General features: G+C 43.9%; 2 protein-coding genes across 3 annotated transcripts; one reads left to right on the top strand and one right to left on the bottom strand.

Moving 5' to 3' along the window:
* Window positions 1-367: 367 nt before the first annotated feature.
* Window positions 368-12346, top strand: LOC115135699 (F-box and WD repeat domain-containing 11-B). The gene is made up of 13 exons (XM_029670672.2): window positions 368-519; window positions 3252-3314; window positions 5469-5691; window positions 6883-7069; window positions 7273-7363; window positions 7451-7588; window positions 7769-7887; window positions 8006-8255; window positions 9826-9944; window positions 10080-10190; window positions 10517-10595; window positions 10678-10842; window positions 11414-12346. The coding sequence occupies exons 1-12, from the start codon at window positions 481-483 to the stop codon at window positions 10837-10839; spliced, it is 1581 nt and encodes a 526-aa protein (XP_029526532.1). The 5' UTR covers window positions 368-480; the 3' UTR covers window positions 10840-10842; window positions 11414-12346.
* LOC115135700 (fibroblast growth factor 18-like) lies at window positions 11959-19392 on the bottom strand. Of its 2 annotated transcripts, none has more exons than XM_029670673.2 (5): window positions 18704-19392; window positions 17330-17375; window positions 17055-17232; window positions 14717-14823; window positions 11959-14397 (listed from the first exon to the last, which is right to left on the bottom strand). In XM_029670673.2, the coding sequence occupies exons 1-5, from the start codon at window positions 18733-18735 to the stop codon at window positions 14110-14112; spliced, it is 651 nt and encodes a 216-aa protein (XP_029526533.1). In that variant the 5' UTR covers window positions 18736-19392; the 3' UTR covers window positions 11959-14109. The 2 variants fall into 2 exon arrangements, with proteins under 2 accessions (XP_029526533.1, XP_029526534.1); XM_029670674.2 differs by having other exon boundaries at window positions 17336-17375.
* Between the last annotated feature and the right edge of the window lie 1066 nt (window positions 19393-20458).

The raw sequence follows: 20458 nt of genomic DNA, 5'->3' as shown, positions 1-20458 counted from the left end.
TATTAAACGGGAAAGTTACGTGACATATTTATATCCAGCCCGTGCCAATATAACAGTAATTAGCTGTGGGATGCATCAAGGGAAGACCATTTATAATATATAACTTTCAATATAATTGTAATGATCATTTCCCCAATTCTAGACAGTGTAGATTTGCTAATCTTTACATCATAAACTGTTGTAATCAGTCTTTTGCAAGTGGAGGTGATTTGTAGATCAGATCATCTGAGCAGCACCTGGCGGAAGTCGACCCTCGAACAAGCACAACCTCTTTCCCTTAGCAGCAGAAAAGCGCCAACCACAGAATGACAATCCCTTCTTTATAATTTCTCGACCAACCAAGGAAGTCTATGCTTCAGTGAACCCACCCCCGAAACCCCAGTCCAGTTGTGTTCTGTGACGTCATACGATCTGCGGCCCGTCGCGGACTCAGGGCTGGGTTTCCATTTTCGCAGCGAGCGAGTTTCGGGGAGCAACAATATGGAGCCGGAGATGGAGGACAAAACGTTGGAGCTGATGGTGAGTTTTGGATTGGATGATTACTTTCTGCCCCATAATATCGATGTCGGAGTGCGTAATATGGTATTAACACTCGAGTAGAACCGATCGAAACGATTTTGAACAAACGGGAGAGCCGAGATGACATACAAAATAGAATATGCCTAGCTAACATTAGCTAGTAGTACCGTTCGCTACCTAGCGAGTAGAGGGAGGGCCCGATGTCTGATCTAACATTAACCCGTGGCTCATGTTTGTAATTATTCTAGGTAACACCATAATGATTTTGGAAATGATTGGGAAGTGAATGATTGTCATCTGAATGGTAGAGGTCGACAGGACGAGGAGTGAGTCTGCTAGTACGAGAAAGGACCGGGAAGTGGCCCCGTCTTTAAATACTTACATGCTAACCAGTTAACTAGCAAAGGAACTAGCTAGGCGATTGGATCTCACTGCGTCGCCGCTGCGCCATTTGTCCGACTCCAAGTTAGCCACAAGCTTTCCAGGTTAAACATAAAGTTAGGTTTCCGATAAATGTGTACTGTTTCTTGAGCGCCAACCATTGGCTAACGATTTCTTGTTAGCCGACTAGGTACATAACTACTCTGATTGTCAACCACGCACATAGATACATATATGTATAACTAACGTTAGCTAAAAGAGGCACTCCCCACTCTGTCCATTACCGAACACTAGAGTTTCTGTCATTGTGAATCAGTGGCGTTTCGAGATGTTTAGAGGAAGTGCTGACGTTAGCTTGCGTAATAAACAAGTAATTATGTTTGATATGTTCGAAGCAAACAGCTGGAGTTTTGTCTACATTTTCTGAGTAGGTAACGCTAGCTAACAAGTCAGTATGACAATCTCGTCAGGCAAAAAGACCAGGTAGTCAGGTTAGCTATTCAGAAATGAACGTAATGTTAGATACAATTATGATGGGTAACTATTATCGTGACGCTATTTTTGATTTAGCCATCCGTAGATTGTCAGCCGATTATTTACATTTACATTTAAGTCATTTAGCAGACGCTCTTATCCAGAGCAACTTACAAATTGGTGCGTTCACCTTAAGACATCCAGTGGAACAGCCACTTTACAATAGTGCATCTAAATCTTTTAAGGGGGGTGAGAAGGATTACTTTATCCTATCCTAGGTATTCCTGAAAGAGGTGGGGTTTCAGGTGTCTCCGGAAGGTGGTGATTGACTCCGCTGTCCTGGCGTCGTGAGGGAGTTTGTTCCACCATTGGGGGGCCAGAGCAGCGAACAGTTTTGACTGGGCTGCGCGGGAACTGTACTTCCTCAGTGGTAGGGAGGCGAGCAGGCCAGAGGTGGATGAACGCAGTGCCCTTGTTTGGGTGTAGGGCCTGATCAGAGCCTGGAGGTACTGAGGTGCCGTTCCCCTCACAGCTCCGTAGGCAAGCACCATGGTCTTGTAGCGGATGCGAGCTTCAACTGGAAGCCAGTGGAGAGAGCGGAGGAGCGGGGTAACGTGAGAGAACTTGGGAAGGTTGAACACCAGACGCTGCGGCGTTCTGGATGAGTTGTAGGGGTTTAATGGCACAGGCAGGGAGCCCAGCCAACAGCGAGTTGCAGTAATCCAGACGGGAGATGACAAGTGCCTGGATTAGGACCTGCGCCGCTTCCTGTGTGAGGCAGGGTCGTACTCTGCGGATGTTGTAGAGCATGAACCTACAAGAACGGGCCACCGCCTTGATGTTAGTTGAGAACGACAGGGTGTTGTCCAGGATCACGCCAAGGTTCTTAGCGCTCTGGGAGGAGGACACAATGGAGTTGTCAACCGTGATGGCGAGATCATGGAACGGGCAGTCCTTCCCCGGGAGGAAGAGCAGCTCCGTCTTGCCGAGGTTCAGCTTGAGGTGGTGATCCGTCATCCACACTGATATGTCTGCCAGACATGCAGAGATGCGATTCGCCACCTGGTCATCAGAAGGGGGAAACAATATTATCTTGTTAACGTAGCTACTACATAGGTGCATTTTGTTCCAGACAGTGTTCTCTGTTTTGTCACCTTAGCCAGTGACATATGGGCAAAGATTTGCTATCACATAATAGGTCACTGGCTGTCTTGCAAAGTAACGTTAGCATCCTAGTCCTATGCTTCTGTATTGGACAAAGCGTGCCAATCTAGGCTTGTGGCATATGGCACAATCACTTAATGTCGATACAGGCAAGAGTAATGTCGGCTAAATACAAATGACTGCATGTGTTTAGGTTCAGTTGTAGATAATCTGTTGCCCCAAACAAACATACCCACATTCTCCTAGGACGACACAAAGACGGATCACATTTAGACACAGCCGGGACTGTTTTAAATGGAATTATCATACCATCTGGTGTCGCCTCTCACAGCCAACCCTATAAGGTCTGATGTCTTTATCAGATTTCATGTCAATCTTCTGAATACATGTCAGATTGACATGGCTTTGCGGGTCTGAATAAGGGGCAGCTGTTGACAAGCCATGGATTCCTCCCTCCCTCCCTCTTCAAACCCAAGCCTCTGCTAATACCTAATGCATATCAATGTTGAACCCAGTCCCCCATGCTTAAACAATTAGCTTACTTTGACTGACTGTTTCTTCAGATGAGAAATGATGACAAGCCTGCTGGAATTGTAATTGGTCCCCCATGGTACATTGGATGTTGTACATTTTGGGCCAGAAGGTTTGGACTGACTGTGTGTTTATGTTAATGAATAATGTCTCGTGATTTACCAATGGCCTCTCTCCCTCAGAACACCACTTTCATGGACTCCCAGACAGATGACCTCTCATCAAAGAAGATCATAGTGTTCAAGGTGAGGCAACAGACCCATGGGTCCACGGCCAGACAGTCACCGAAGCGTAATGGTAGTATATTAGCCTAGTCCACCTCCAAAAAACACATTTATAACCTGTTAGCGTATCTCCCCTTTTTATGTCTTCATAATTATCTTTAAGGTGTGCCTTGTGCCATCAATAGTGCCATCAATATTGACAATCTCGTTGTGGTTTCCAGTGGGCAGTGAAACGGTGTGTGTACTAATGCCAGACTACAGTGTCATCAAAAACCTTTCTCCGAACACAACGTCATGGCAATTTGAAGAGGAAATCCACACACACCAAAGCCGGATTCATTATATAAAGCCAGTTTCCCAGACATACAGTTGAGGTTGGAAGTTTACATACACTTAGGTTGGAGTCATTTTAAAACTCATTTTTCAACCACTCCACAAATTTCTTGTTATCAAACTATAGTTTTGGCAAGTCGGTTAGGACATCTACTTTGCATGACACAAGTAATTGTTCCAACAATTGTTTACAGACAGATCATTTCACTTATAATTCACTGTAGCGCAATTCCAGTGGGTCAAATGTTTACATACACTAAGTTGACTGTTTCTTTAAACAGCTTGGAAAATTCCAGAAAATTATGTCATGGCCTGGTCTGATAGGCTAATTGACATTATTTGAGTCAATTGGAGGTGTACCTGTGGATGTATTTCAAGGCCTACCTTCAAACTCAGTGCCTCTTTGCTTGACATCATGGGAAAATCAAAAGAAATCAGCTAAGACAAGTCCAAGTCTGGTTCATCCTTGGGAGCAATTTCCAAACGCCTGAACGTTCCACGTTCATCTGTACAAACTATAGTACGCAAGTAATAACACTTTGGGACCACGCAGCCATCATACCGCTCAGGAAGGAAACGTGTTCTGTCTCCTAGAGGTGAACGTACTTTGGTGCTAAAAGTGCAAATCAATCCCAGAACAACAGCAAAGGACCCTTTGAAGATGCTGGAGGAAACAGGTGCATAAGTATCTATATCCACAGTAAAATGAGTCCTATAACGACATAACCTGAAAGGCCGCTCAGCAAGGAAGAAGCCACCGCTCCAAAACCGCCATATAGCCAGACTACGGTTTGCAACTGCACATGGGGAGAAATATTTTACTTTTTGGAGAAATGTCCTCTGGTCTGATGAAACAAAAAATGTACTTTTTGGCAATGATGACCATTGTTATATTTAGAGAAAAAAGGGGGAGAATTGCAAGCCAAAGAACACCATCCCAACCGTGAAGCACGGGGGTGGCAGCATCATGTGTGGGGGTGCTTTGCTGCAGGGGGGACTGGTGCACTTCACAAAATAGATGGCATCACGAGGGAGGAAAATTATGTGGATATATTGAAGCAACATCTCAAGACATCAGTCAGGAAGTTTAAGCTTGGTCGCAAATGGGTCTTCCAAATGGACAATGACCCCAAGCAGACTTCCAAAGTTGTGGCAAAATTGCTTAAGTACAGCAAAGTCAAGGTATTGAAGTGGCCATCACAAAGCCCTGACCTCAATCCCATTAGAAAATTTGTGGGTAGAACAGAAAAAGCTTGTGCGAGCAAGGAGTCCTACAAACCTGACTGTTACACCAGCTCTGTCAGGAGGAATGGGCCAAAATTCACCCAACTTATTGTGGGAAGCTTGCGGAAGGCTACCCAAAAGGTTTGACCCAAGTTAAACAATTTAAAGGCAATGCTACCAAATACTAATTGAGTGTATGTTAACTTCTGACACACTGGGAATGTGATGAAAGAATTAAAAGCTGAAATAAATAATTCTCTCTACTATTATTCTGACATTTTACGTTCTTAAAATAAAATAGTGATCCTAACTGACCTAAAACAGGGAATTTTTACTAAGATTAAAGATCAGGAATTGTGAAACTGAGTTTAAATGTATTTGGCTAAGGTGTATGTAAACTTCCGACTTCAACTGTACATTCATTCTAGTACTGGACTTAAAAAGAACACTCCCGGGAAACCGGCCCATAGAGTTCTGTACACTGACTAGCTTTATCAAGGCCCAAAGCCCGTCCCTCATTTGACGAGATCCATGTCGACTGAAGCTCAGAGTCCATACATTTGACAGTACACACCACTGTGGACTGATAGTTTATAACCGTTCCATTTCTGTGTTCAGACGATCACCAATGGTCCGATGACGGGCTCAAGGAAGCGGCCATCGGAAGGGAACTACGAGAAGGAGAAGGACGTGTGCATCCAGCTGTTCGACCAGTGGTCTGAGGCTGACCAGGTGGAGTTTGTGGAACACCTGATTTCACGCATGTGCCACTACCAACACGGCCACATCAACTCCTACCTCAAACCCATGCTCCAAAGGGACTTCATCACTGCACTGCCAGGTATGGTTCACACTGCAGTTTGATATTACTTTGATAGCATGGTCTCGTCATGTATTATATTAGGGGGGGTGAATGCGAAAATGTTTAAACAAAATTGGGATCCTTAATGTTAAGAAAAATCACAAATGGAAAAATGATGTATTTTTTAATATTCCTTTCAGACATTTTAAATCAGTGCAGCTGGCCCACCTGCTTTTTCTCTTTGCTAATGATGCGATTGTGTGTTCAGGCTTCGGTCTGTTGCGTGTATAATATCCTTGTCTATTCATTGATCATATGCCCTGCCAGCCAAGAAATGACAAAATGGAGCATGCCATTGCGAGATACAGCTTTTGAATGCCGATAGATGGGCCTAGTGCTCTGTTCTGACTCTGCCTGCCAAGTGGCCGACCTGCCTGTACTGTGCCCCTCCCCTCTCTCTCTCCGTCCCTTGCTACCTCGCTATGAAAGATGCGTGTGTTTTGATTAGTTGCCGTTCTTCCGAGAACAGTCTCAGTTTAGCGGAAGATGTTTTCTTTCTACTAAACGCCTTGGTAAGTCACGGTATTTAACAAACCTTAAAGTACTTTTTTTAGGAGTCAGTGGTCTGCGTGCAGGCAGGCTCCTAGTGATGGATGTGAGTCCTGCTTCAGAAGCGTCATTCCTTTACAGAGAGAATCCCACTTCAGGGGCACTCTGAAACCCTTAGACAACCAAATATGTCGTAGCCGAGGCGTTTTCAACCATATGACCTTGGTAGATAACTTCATTGCCCGGCCATATGAAATAAGGCCATTACTCTGCATTTTGAATTGAAGTGGAATTTGGGCATTTTCTCTTATAATTTTACCGGTAAACTGATACAAAAATGTCTGTTTTTAAACACAAAACTGTCCATTTGTCACAGCCCTAAAATGAGTGCGCTTATACGGAATATACCACAACCAATAACTTCTACCTCGCCACCAGTAAATGCTCCAAAGGAAACCACTTTAGAGGTGTATATTGACTAGGAACCAAACTGAAGCTATTGAAACCGGTAGGGACCTACCTGGATTTGTCCAATAAACTCATTTACGTGGGCAAAACCTTTTCATTAGGCTAAACATTTTGCAATTGTTTGCTGCGCTATCTGACTAATGAACACACCCTAGGCTCAGTTCATCTACACATTCACAATTACATGAGTACTTCTACTCCTTGTGGTTCTAGCTCAGGGTCTGGACCACATAGCAGAGAACATCCTGTCCTTCCTGGACGCGCGCTCGCTGTGCTCGGCAGAGCTGGTGTGTAAGGAGTGGCAGAGGGTCATCTCGGAGGGCATGCTGTGGAAGAAACTCATAGAGCGTATGGTCCGTACAGACCCTCTCTGGAAAGGCCTGTCAGAGAGGCACCAGTGGTGAGTACAGACTGGGATCACTGGTCGGGCCACCCTGAATCGCAATGAGTTTCATTCAGATCACCAGTAGAATGGATCAACAATCGACATAATAGAATGTATCCAAGCAACTTCACCTTAGGAAAAGACAATTGATGTTGTGGAGATGAATATATTTGGTCGTTTAAAAAAATAAATAATTGTGAATGTGTTCTCTCTTCTAGGGAAAAGTACCTGTTCAAGAATCGAACCACAGAAGTCCCACCAAACTCCTACTACCGCTCCCTGTACCCCAAAATCATCCAGGACATAGAGGTGAGTGTTTCTGCTGCTCCCCTTGTCCCCTTCAACCTCCCTCTCTTCTCACTGATCTTTCCTGTGTTTCCCATTCACTCTCTTTAGACAATTGAGGCCAACTGGAGGTGTGGTCGGCACAATCTGCAGCGGATCCAGTGTCGCTCAGAGAACAGTAAGGGGGTTTACTGTCTGCAGTATGACGACGACAAGATCATCAGCGGCCTCCGAGACAACTCCATCAAGGTCGGCGTTCTTGTTTGATGTTGATTGAAGAGCGGGGGGGGGGGGGGGCGCGTGTAATCTAATGTCTACTGGATATTGTATAACAAGAAAGCTTCTTACAATGTGTCAATGCAACGCATAGTACATTTAGTTTGATAAATATTATTTTGTGTGAATTTCTCCCCCTCTGTTTCTGTGTAGATCTGGGACAAGCAGTCTCTGGAGTGTCTGAAGATCTTGACGGGTCATACAGGTTCAGTGTTGTGTCTGCAGTATGATGAGAGGGTCATCGTCACCGGGTCCTCAGACTCCACCGTCAGGTCAGCAACTCCTCTGCCCTCTTACCCATGCTCCAGGAAGCTCCAAAGCTTATTTAATTCGAGAGGCATGTGGTATGTTGTGTTTGACGGATGTTGATGATCTCTCTCGGTGTCTCAGGGTGTGGGATGTGAACACTGGGGAGGTGCTGAACACGCTGATCCACCACAACGAGGCGGTTCTCCACTTGCGGTTCTGTAACGGTCTGATGGTGACGTGCTCGAAGGACCGTTCCATCGCCGTGTGGGACATGGCCTCGCCCACAGACATCAGTCTGCGCCGCGTGCTGGTCGGCCACAGAGCAGCGGTCAACGTGGTGGACTTTGACGACAAGTACATCGTGTCAGCGTCCGGTGACCGTACCATCAAGGCAAGTTTGCCCCGATGACCTAAGGTCAACTCACGAGAGCCTCAAGCATGGCAACATCTCAACAAGCATATGTTCTAGTACTTTTGCAGTGGCACAAGACTTACTAACTTAGATCCCAATAGGGCGAAATAAGACTAAGGCCGCAACAACCTCTGCCACTACAGTCTTTTTGCCGTAGCTTGGGTCCTGTCCCATGAGAGATCCAGCCAGCTCAGCCACCAGTCTGTCGCCATGTTGTCTTTGGTCTGCCTTCCTTGTATTTTCCAGAGAGCAACTTTTTAGGGATCCTTTCTTGAGACATTCTTAGCATGTCCAACACACTGGATCCTGTGCATCTTGATCTTAAAAGTCTTTATTTAAAAAAAACTTTAAAAAGTGTTGCCTTATTTGCTGTAGAGATCTTCTGCCTGTGGATGTTGCAGATCTTGCAAAGACAACCATTTGGCATCAACTTGGTTCATGTCTGTCTGAATGATCCTTCAGCACACTGAACCACACAAAAAGAATGACTATACATTGCTTTAGCAGAGTCTACTGAATGCACAACCAGCGTTATTCAGCCGGGCTTTGATTTCTTGGCTAGTGTGTGTGTGTGTGTGTGTGTGTGTGTGTGTGTTTATCTTCCTGTGAGCTAGAATGATAAATGAGTGGCTTCAGTTCTCTCCCCCTGCTCTGCATGACCATGGTGCTTTTAATCAAAAGCTAGTTATCTTCCCCATCATCACTGCTTGTCATTGTTCATTCACAGAATATACTTGAAATGCAAAATACAAGCCAGCCACACCTATCAAGTGTCCCCTACCCAAACCTACCAAATCCTCTCATTCTGGTTGAGTTCAGTTGTGCAACGTGTCCAGTAGAGGGCAGCATAGAGCTTGAGTTAGCCCAGAGTGTGAGGCCTGCTGTGGGAAGCACTGACTGAACCCAGAGTCCAGAGCTGACGTCTTGTCTCTTCCTGGGGTTAAACTGTGGACCTGCATGTCTGTCTCGTCTCAGCCCCAACCCCAGTCTCATCCGCAGCTCCCCAGTACCTCCCCGTATTCCAGACGGTGGATTTGTGGGCAGCCAGGATTCCAGGAACAAAGAGACCCTGGCTAGCCCACCCATCGCCCTGGGAGACTGGCCAAGGCATTCCGTACCGAGCCGTCTCCCGCACACTACGCCCCAGCTCTCTGAAAACATTCCCCAAGTAATAAGGGAGGGACGGCAGACTGCAATATCTGTGTTTGGGAGAGGGAGTGTTACTTGACACCCCTAAATGTGTATCACTGTTATACCTTTGTGTTTACATTCATGTTTTCATGCAGCTGCACAGTGTCACTCTCTGACACGTGTGTGTGTGTGTGTGTGTGTGTAGACAGAGGTGTACAGCTGGATTATAGCTCTGGCTGCAGACTGTTCTCAGCAGCTTCATTCTAGTACAGAAGCATTCTAATGAAGGAAAACAGGATGGAAGAGATTTCAAAAGTAACAACTGTTAGTGTTGACATGAAGGATTATTTAGGCTAAATGCTTCTTTTTTTGTGTTGACCTCTGGGTGGTGTGTGTTTTTGCCTTGACGCCCCTCCAGGTGTGGAGCACCAGCACTTGCGAGTTTGTACGTACGCTGAATGGCCATAAGAGAGGCATTGCCTGTCTGCAGTACAGAGACCGACTAGTGGTCAGCGGCTCCTCGGACAACACTATCCGGTGAGTGTCTGTCGTGTTTGAGGGTGGAATATTCTTCTGGGTGTTTCTTACTGGTCTATATTTATAGAATCTGTAACCGGGAGATGAACGTGCCTTTGTCATGTTACTAAACTAACACGGATTCTCTCTCCTCAGGTTGTGGGATATTGAGTGCGGGGCATGTTTGCGGGTATTGGAAGGCCATGAGGAGTTGGTCCGTTGCATTCGCTTCGACAACAAAAGGATCGTTAGTGGAGCCTACGATGGGTAAGGGAGGGTTCGTCTCACGGTGGCTGAGCTGATCTCTCACTACTAATGGAGATCTGACTGTTAATGGCTTTATTCCCTCACTCTAATCCTGCACTTGACCTCTGTTAATCCTTGTTATTCTCTCACTGCTGATCTCAGACTCCTGATTCCCCCCCAATCCTGGCTTCGGCCTGTTAATCAGAGTGAATTTGTTAGGCTGCTAGTCAAACTTTTATAGGCCGGAGTATGAGGTCCTCCAGCGTATCCACTGACGAGACTTGAATACTGTGTTGTTTCCATTATGATGTTAAGAGGGTGTGCTCGCCTGTGCTGTTCCTTTGTAGTAAAATCAAAGTATGGGACTTACAAGCTGCTCTGGACCCTCGTGCCCCTGCCAGCACCCTCTGTCTGCGCACACTGGTGGTGAGTTTAGCTTGGATCTAGAGCATGATGGTGGAGATGATGGTTATTGTAGAGGATACTGATGAATTTGACGGTCTTTCAGGAGCACTCTGGGCGTGTATTCCGGCTACAGTTTGATGAATTCCAGATCATCAGCAGTTCCCATGACGACACTATCCTCATCTGGGACTTCCTGAACGTGTCGACCAATGGACAGACTGAGGGCAGGTCGCCCTCTCGCACGTATACATACATCTCCAGATAGCAGGTACACACGACTCTCACACACTGTCAGGAGTATGCGCCTGCATACACTCACCAGAACTTACACACAATAGGAATGAATACAACAAACTAAAGTGATATTTTTAATGAACAAGATGCTCTGATTCAAATTGTGTGGCTTTTCGGTAGTTAAGATAAGTAAGTAAGCAAGCACATGTCTATCTATATTTTGCAGGCCAGATTCATACAAAAACAAATATTTGATTCATCAGCCCCTCCCCCCCACACACACACACTTTTTCCTACAGGCAAATAAATGAAGTGACACCCGTACAGGAACAATAGTGGAAGTAAGATTGCGATGCAAGACACTGTGCATATGGGTGGGCTTCAGTTGACCTGAAATTGCTGTTTACTTTCTGCATTGCCGACTCTATCTTTAAGCCTCCCACCCTTTTTCTTTTAACTCTACCAAAGGGTGGGGTAAGCACTGCAGCTCATTTACAACTCCAACTTCATTCTTTGCTTGGAGGGGGGACTCCTGACCTAAATTGAACACATCTACAGGATTACTTGCATAGTGTGCTGAGTGTGTCTTTCTCTCTGCATGGCAGGCCCGGTGGAATGTGATGTGTGTGCGGGGACAGTCCTAATGGCCAAGTCAATGTGCCAGGGTCAGAGGTCACTTCCCACTCCATCCTTGCTGCATCATCTCTGTCCTCCTGGTGTTCGTGTGGAGGGGTTGTCCCGCCCTCATCGGGCCTTCGGTGCTCAAACACATTGCCCCTTACACCCCCCCCCCCCCCCCACCCCAACCAAATCGCACACAAAGCGGAGTCTACTAGGTCACACTCTAAGGCCCAACTCCCCTTACTCTGGTCACTCAAGACCGAGTAACAGACATGGACATGAAGGAATCTGAACTGAATGGAGAAAGAGGGTTGGAAATGGCCTGTTAAAGATGCCCTGGGGAGGAAAGGAAGGAAGGAAGGAGGCAGGGCCGGGGCTCAACTCAACGGGGCTCTTCATCCAGACTGAGTGACAGATGCCTCAGGCCCGCCCCTTTGGGCACCAAGGACATATCTATCTTGTTATTTTCTCATTTTGTTTGGTAAAAAATTTTTTGTGGAAGAGAGCTGATGTTTTTTTCCCCCCCCTGAAGACAGTACTGCATGGATAAGTGATGGGACAACAGTGTGCTAGTGACCTATTTAAGTTTTTCTATATATTTTTTTTATTTTTGACCCAATTAATTTAGTTTGTTAGTGTACTAAGAATTTTTCTTCTCTCCAAACCCCTCTCAAATTCACCCCCTCTCATCCTTAGTTCTCTTCCCTGCGTTCGTCTTTCACTTACTCTCCCTCTGTCCTGTTCTGTCCCCCCCCTCTTGCTGCCTGTCTAGGTTCTGAATGACCCCTTACTGAGGTGAAATTAGTTGTAAACAGAATTGTCTTGTCTAAAATGGTGTTGTATATTGAAAAGATTTTTTTTAAAGGAAAAAAAAAACATGAATAAGAATAAAGTACTTGAATGTGAAGGAGTGTAAACCAGAGTGTGAGTAATGTACTTGTTCAGTATCATGCATCTATGCCATCGGTACTGTATGTACAGACCAAACCACCACTCATTTGAAGTGAACCTCCCATTGCTAGTCTATTAAATATAATCTTGATATATAGAGAGGGAGGCCTGGTCTGAAAATGACCAGCAGGACGTGTTGTGTGTTTCACATTTTTTGGTTTAATGAGTGTGGCTCTGGAAATTGGCAAGAAACTAGAGAATTTAGGATATATTATTAACTCTGAATTGGTGTTTGGAAAGTGTGTGTGTAGTGTATCGAGGGGAGGATCAAAGTCTGTCTGCAGACGGAATGCCGGTACCCAGAAAGGGTGATCAGGAATGCAGTAATGCACTGGAACCCACATTCCTCCACACACACGTCCAGCCCATTCTCTGCCTCGCACATTCTCTCAAGAAAATGTTTCATGGTGTTGGGCAGTGAGAAACTGCCTCTCCCTCCTCCGTACTAGTGCCCACATGTCTGAGCTGTGCAGGCTGCCTGCCTGGGAAAGACATCCCAGCTGCAGGAAATGACATGGTTATGAGTGTGGCTGTTGAGGCCTTGATCCAGTTATGAAAGGGCTGTACTCCTCACAACTAGATACATTCAGATATGTTTGTGTAGATATTCCCTGCGTGTTTTTTGGCTAATTTTCACATTCAGTTTTCAACTCGTGTATTAACCTGGTCAGAATTGATTCTATGTATTGGCAGCTGCATTCCATCGAGAAGGTCACTATAGGCTCAGCTTGTTTTCCAAGGGATAAATCAGTGGACTGTGGTTTGGCACGTTCTGTGCAGATGCTCCCATTTCCAGTGACCACTAGATGGCACTTGTACTTTTTTATTTTTATGGAACCTCAATGACCCAGAGTATGGTGCCTACAATGTCAAGGTTAGGTTATGAGTCATTTCCTGTATGGTCCACAAACACTGAGTATTTACATTTCTTTTAGAGAAAAACAATTGTGGATTAGCATATTGATAATGAGTATCACACAATATCGCAAACCGGTAACATTTTAGGACCATATGTTTGTATTCTATTTGGCAATACCATTGGTCTAAAACAGCTATCATACCATCAAGTTAAATAAATAATTGTAATAATAACAATGGTAATAAAATGCATATAGTTTCAACAATTCTCCTTAAATATTTCCATACAAGACAGACTGAAGATCGTGTACTTCTATGTTACAGCAGCTTTCTGTATTGAGTGAAAAGGCAGGAACAGTAGCTCCTAAGTCATATGAAGACAAAACATACAAATAATGCGTTGAGAAACATTGACTGTCCCTCTGTGTTGGGTACACGCTACAGTCGCCTTTGGTGGTGCGGGTGTTTGGTACTGAACAGTTGACCAGTTGTCTTTGGGATGTTGAAAACACGGATATTCGCTATTGAACGCTATGGTTCAGTCGTCTTTGGTAGCTCAACTTTAGTGCCTCTGGAAACAAACACTGAGTATAGCTGTCTTCTGTGGCCTAACTAGAATGGTTGGCACTGGACATTGTAATTCAACAGTCTTGGAGACAACACGGTCTTTGGAATGGGGAGGAAAAGGGCAAGGACAACATCTTCCCTGATGTGGTCAGATTGTTTAGCTCCAAGTCTTTAGATGCACATATTGTACTATGCACCACTTAGTTAGGTCTTTACCTGGGTTCAGCCCAGCAAACTCCTTTACATTCAATTCACACAGGGGAGGACAGTTGTCGAGTCATTTGGGTATGTTGTGTGGCATTGACTATGTAGGTGCTGTAGTGGCTGTGGGTCGGGTCCCTCTCACTTTCTTGCTTCTCTTGCTGACCGTGGTGAAGCGGAAGGGCTGCAGGTCGGGCTGCTCCCCGGGGGGCAGGCGCTTCATGAAGTGAACGTCCTGCTGGTTGGGCAGTGTCTGAGGGCCTCTCCTGGGGCGCCCCCTCTTGGTGAAGCCCACGTACCAGCCCGTATAGCGTGCTGACATCAGAGCTGTATAGTGGTTCTCCAACACCATCTCAACGAAGACACAGTCTGCACTGCGATTACTAGCCTTCTGGAATACACACACGTATATGATCATTTCCAGTGTCTGACTTGGACTGAAATATGTGCCGGCACTCATTTTGGCTGCCAAAACTATATTTAGGTGCAGGGGTTCAACAATACTTTTGAGCTAATATTCTATAAAAGGAACAGGAGCTCAAGCAGTAGACATGTTGAGGGGCCGGTACTCCACTCCAGCAAGCTCCTGCCCAAGTCAAGCACTGGTAGTGTCAATATGAGATGCAAAGTGAATAACTCCAGGTTGTTTAAATGTATACATTAAAAGGAACGTGCAGCAAGAGTCAGAATTAGAATTGTGTTTGTCTCACCTTCCCCACAAGCTTGCCTCGATGGTTCATGCACAGGTAGAAGTTGGTCTCTTTACCACGGATTCTCACCTGACTTCCAAAAGTATCAGCCTCCACAACAAGCTGGGCTTGGAAAGAGACAGAGGCACAAAAATACAGATTGTAAGAGCCCACATGACAAAATGCTATATGGTATGAATACTGTAGTATTACTATATTTATGTACTGTAGTATTCACTGAAGTGTTTTTGTGGACTTTAATGTAGTATACACTGTAGTGTTTTTGTAGACATTACTGTAGTATTTACTGTAGTATGCACATAGTGTGTTTGTTGTGTTGTCTTTGACACAGAAGTGGGGGCTTTCTCCTTGAGGAAACTTGCTGGATAAATACTAAAATAGTCATACACTGTCGGTAAGACTGGAGTATGAATGGATAGTTCAAAGCTTCTGCTTAACCTGTAGGGAACACAATATATGGTATATACTTGACATGTAGGTGTCTCGCTTGTGAGTGGCACAAATTGGAATATGTGGGAGGGGAATGGGTGGGGTATATGCAAATGAAATACGGTAGTACTACTATTGTTAAAAAACTGCAGTATTTTTGCAGACACTAGTGTTTTTTTGGACATTACTGTAGTATTTACTACATTGTTTTTTGTGGATAATACTGCAGTATTTACAATAGTATTCTACAGTATACTACACAATTCTATACTAAGTATTACTAAGTTCCACGAAATGGGTGTCTTTTGGATACATGCAAACTTTTAAGAAATGAAATATATTTTAGCCTACGGAAAAATACTTTTTCCCCATCTCAGTCATTAAAATCCTATGAACTAAGAGCATTTTATCTGCACTTGAACCACACTGTCAACCCTGTTACAGACACTTATGTAACTGCCTAACTATTATTTATTAAACTCATCTTTGAGATAAATCTAACAATTTCTCATTGATCTAGTATCCCTTGTACAAATGAATTCACATATAATATCAACCTGATAAAGTTACCGTTGGGCCTCTAACAGGGTTGACGATAACAGGTTTTAGGTGAATATTGGCCATTACTCCCCATGTGGTGAAGAGCATGATGAAAGATAAATCAAATTCAATTTTCCCTAACGTGAATTGAGCTTACAGGGTTGATGTGTTAAGCGCGACCATCTCAATCAAAGATGATAAAACAATTATAAATAGACCAAAAAGAGAGAGAAGACTTCCTTCCTTTTCCACCATGCTGTTCAGAAGACCCAAATGATGTCACCTGCTGTGAATAATTTAACTTGGTGGAATGGTCCATTATTTTAAAGGGGTAAATTGTTTGCATAACAGGGTTGGCCTTAACATGAGGGACAGATGTAAATGCGTCACTAATATTATGAATATAAATAATAATCTTCAGAAATGACTTTGTCAAAGCAGAAAAATAACTAGGCATTTAGAATGATGGTGAAACGTGGATACATTTTCGGGATTAAGTGGGTTGAAATCGTCCTAGAAGTGACACAGGGTTGACGAAGGGACGTGTCAAAATACTGGATTTTGGCACTTTAGAAAGCCTTTGTTCATATTAAAGATGTACTTTATTCTCTATTTGGTCTATATTAAAGTCCACTTCATTGACTATAACAGGCTTTTTCAAATTAAATATTGGTGCATAATTTCTACTTCCATGAAAAGGCACCCTTTTTGTGGAATGACCCACACATGATTGAGGGACACTTCAGTGTGTACTATAGTATTTTACATTATACTACAGAATTATATAGTAAGCACTACATAATCGAGGGCTACTACAGTGTGTAGTATAGTATACTACAACATTATATGGTAAGTTCTATATGTGTTTGAAGGATATTACAGTGTGAAATATAGTATTCTACAGTATACTACGGAATTACATAGTAAGTACTACACATGATCGAGGGATACTACAGTGTGGAGTATAGGATTCTACAGTATAGTACAGTTTACTACAGAATTATACATAAAGTACTGTAGTATTATATAGTAAACTGTAGTATTTTGTCATGTGGGAAAGGGCATAGATATTGAGCACATAGGACGGGATGGGGGGATTGTTACATACAATTAGTTCATAGATGTAGCCACAATACAGAGGTCAAATCAATAACATTAGTCTCCCTCTCACTACCCAAACCCCCCTCCATCCCCCTACAACAAAGCAACATAGCGGGGTAAATGGGAAATCAATGACCTTATCGATATCGGGACTGAGTCTACCACACAGAAACCGCAGCGCCATCTTTCTATTTCTCTCTGTGTGTTTGTTTCTGATTTGTATTGGAGTGTTCTGTATATTGTAGGAAGTAGTAGTACTATATCTTACCATATTTATCCCCATCGTCTCCCTTGGCACTGATTCTCCTCCCCATCACCTGCACGTGTTTGCCACTTGTCCTGCTGTACAGCTGGTACACTCTGTGCTGCCGGCGACTCATGGCGTCTCGACCCCGTGTCTGATTCTCCACGTATACGCTGAAATTAACATGGTCATGCGCTAAGACCTGTGCCACCACAAAACAGACAGGCATGTGGTTAGAATGAGAGACTTTATTCAGAATGGAATATTAGAAAACATAATGGATACAATTGTATACACACATTTACCTGCAGGGGGCTGCAGACCACCAGTAAAGCCTGGACAGATCTGAGAGAAGGGGAGAATGGATCTGCATTGAGATTACATGTGTTATTTTTGCATCCCAAAATAATACAAAAGCAGTCTGTCTGCCACACTCCTGCCTCTTTTCTGTCTCCACCACCAATTTTAAACCCGTCTCTATGCCTCCAAAAAAGGTCATTTCTAGATAAAGCCATCACAGCAACAGACAGTGGCCATGCTGTCTCTCTCTAGGGACAGCTGCTGAGCTCAGCTCATATCTATGATGAGCTAATAGGATATCAATATTCACTAATCCGTCCAGCCATCTATCTAAGCACTTCAATCTCTCATCGCTCCCTGTATAAATACAGCACACACAGCACATGCATAGATACATAGATTACAGCACACAAATAAGGCTGACCTCCATCTTAAATAAAGAGGGGGAAGAGCAGGAGAAACATTAGCAGACACGTTAGCAGTAGAGAGTGTTCTTTCATATCTTCCTGTACCCCCTGGCCTTGTGCTCATTAGGGGACCCCATACCCCCTGTGCTGTCCAGATGTAGGGATGCCTGGAACGCAGCCTACAGCTGGCCCAAAGCACACACAGATGTCTGGGCTCCAATGCTACTTTTGTTCTACTTCTGTGTTACCTCAGATGAAACCTCTGTAAAAGTGGAGAGTAAGTTTGAGAGATACAAGGGGGTGACAGGGACACTTTAAAGGTAAATTTGTCATTGTAAATGTAAGATTCGTTAACGAGTCTGGCAGAATTGCTTTAGGTTTGGTTAAAGTGGATTGATGCCCTAATTTGGGGAAGAGCTAATTGCTGATAATCCCCTTCACGAATCACATGATCCTGTTAAACACAGACACCCATCAAAGACACCAATAAGGCACAGTTATACTGTACATCCACTCATTCATTCATAACCCGTTAGCAGACCTTCTGCCAGTGACAAATGTCTGGTCTTTCAGTCTGGGGAGAATGAAAAGAGGTGTCTGGGTCATGGGACATGGTTGAGTGGCCAGAGGAGCAATATGCTACCATGTGGAACAGCCTCAGAGGAATTGTACTGATAACAAAATAAAAGATTCCACCACCACTTGGTATTGGAAAAACAGATGGCATTTCTATTTCAGTTAGCTGTTCAGAAAATAGTTTTTCATTATTACAATGGGTAAAGGAGAACATGCACCCTATATGACCGTGTACGAAACACCACACCTGCTGTGCTGGACTGATGGTCAGAGCATGCATGAAGAGAAACATGTGCGCTGACACACACACACACATACACAATACCTCCATTCATTTCTCTCCAGAAAACCGTAGGTTGCGCATCAAGGGTTACTGCACATTTAACTTACAACATGACTAGTGTAGAGAGGAGGGAACTCATCTCTCGTCCCGCGCAGCTACCCGGCCAGCAAAAGTCAGGCACCGTTACCGAGGATCTCTAGCTGGTACTGTCTGTAATCCGTTCGTTTGAGAAGGGTTTGGGGGACTGCAACAACTCCTGCGGTAATTCCTGCGGGCATCAGCAGAGCATGCCGAACACATCGGTTAGAATGCTGGCGGAGGGGAATGGGTTTGCTCTGCAAAAATGGTATCATGTAGCCAAAACTTGAGCGAATGCGCGCTGGGTATGTCCAGTTTGTTCAATTCTCTGAAATCATGACAGGTGTTTGGCGAAATAGGATTTTTCGCAGGTTTGCCTCCTTTTTAAAAAACTTAGTATGTTTCTACAGCTATGCCTACAATGCTTCTATGAGAAAATGGTAAAATAGGCTTATTTTACACGCATAACTCAGTTGCACTTGTATTGCCATTGTCCATTCGTTCCCATTGTCTTATTTTCTTTCTTCTGTATATCACTTTTCTTTGTCCGACAATCTATGTTAATTTGTCACGTATAGTCGTTCAGAAAAACAGCAATTCCTAGTATCACGGAAAGTCTATTCGGGGAGTGAGAGCGGGGCATGAGAGGAGTAGTGGCGGGGAAGGGGAGGCGGCACACGGCCGGTGTAATCCCAGTGATGATATAGGTGTGTCCCGCGGGAGACGAGACCACTTGGCAGGACAGAGGCGAAGGCGGAGTAGAAAGGGGAACAGATTACAGAAAACGTCAGTCATAGCAATACCTAGTAAATCGAGCAATGGCAATGCGACTTTCAGAGAACCCAGTGAGTAGCAGACACCGAGGAAAATTAAAAGTGGTTCATCTAGACTGGTCATATAGACTAGACATAACATAGTGAACGTAAATCTAGGACACTGGGACTAGTATAATATGTTACATTTGGTATGGTTATATAAAATAGAAGGTTACTTAAGGCAAAATCAAAAGGCACAGTAAACACAAACCTGGGACGCTCAAATTAGTATGATATGTTACGTTTAGTATGGTATGTATTAATTTGTGAAGTTTCAAATTACAATTCATATGATATGTTACAAATTAGTCTACAATTCGTATGATATATTCTGATTTGCAATTCGTACATGTTACGAATTTGCAATACATATTATTTGTTACAAATCCCAATTTGTTGTTACTAATGTTAGTAGGCTAGGGGTTAAGGTTAGGGTTAGGTTAAATGGTTAAGGTCAGGATTAGGTTAAAGTGTTAAGGTTAGGGGAAGGTTTAGCTAACATGCCAAGTAGTTCCAAAATAGCTATAAAAAATGTAGTAAGTAGTTACAAAGTTGTTAATTAGCTAAAATGCTAAAGTTTTCTGTGATGAGATTTGAACATGCAACCTTTGGGTTACTAGACATTCGCATTATATATCCACCCATCCACTCCGACAAATTTGATCATCCTGGATTTTCGTTTACTATGTTACGTCTAGTCTGTGTGTCAAGTGAGTAGGCTACCATTGCATTTGCACTACACAAACATGATGGGTACATTGGAGGACTGCTCATGGTTTGAGAGGGGGACACAGTAGTAGCCTATAGTCCTGCCATGTTATTTAGTTTTAAATTCCGTTAAGGTTATGAAATACATAATGGAAAAGGAAAGGGAATGAGAAAGTTGGAAATGAGGGGGAGGGTGGGTGTGCGTAAGGTATGTAAGCAAAGAGTAGAATCCAAAAAGAACATTTCTTAGGGGTTTAACAA

Source organism: Oncorhynchus nerka, linkage group LG10, assembly GCF_034236695.1.
Source record: "Oncorhynchus nerka isolate Pitt River linkage group LG10, Oner_Uvic_2.0, whole genome shotgun sequence".
NCBI lineage: Eukaryota > Metazoa > Chordata > Actinopteri > Salmoniformes > Salmonidae > Oncorhynchus > Oncorhynchus nerka.
This window is presented reverse-complemented; position numbering and strand designations above follow the sequence as displayed.

Excerpts from the sequence above, each read along its gene's own strand:
- LOC115135699 (XM_029670672.2), top strand. The coding sequence starts at position 481 with ATGGAGCCGGAGATGGAGGACAAAACGTTGGAGCTGATG. Across the intron at positions 3,315-5,468 it reads AGAAGATCATAGTGTTCAAG|ACGATCACCAATGGTCCGAT; the intron begins GTGAGGCAACAG and ends TTCTGTGTTCAG. Across the intron at positions 10,191-10,516 it reads GTTAGTGGAGCCTACGATGG|TAAAATCAAAGTATGGGACT; the intron begins GTAAGGGAGGGT and ends GTTCCTTTGTAG.
- LOC115135700 (XM_029670673.2), bottom strand. The coding sequence starts at position 18,735 with ATGAGTTCCCTCCTCTCTACACTAGTCATGTT. Across the intron at positions 14,824-17,054 it reads AGACGATGGGGATAAATATG|CCCAGCTTGTTGTGGAGGCT; the intron begins GTAAGATATAGT and ends TCTCTTTCCAAG. Across the intron at positions 14,398-14,716 it reads GAGGCAAGCTTGTGGGGAAG|AAGGCTAGTAATCGCAGTGC; the intron begins GTGAGACAAACA and ends TGTGTATTCCAG.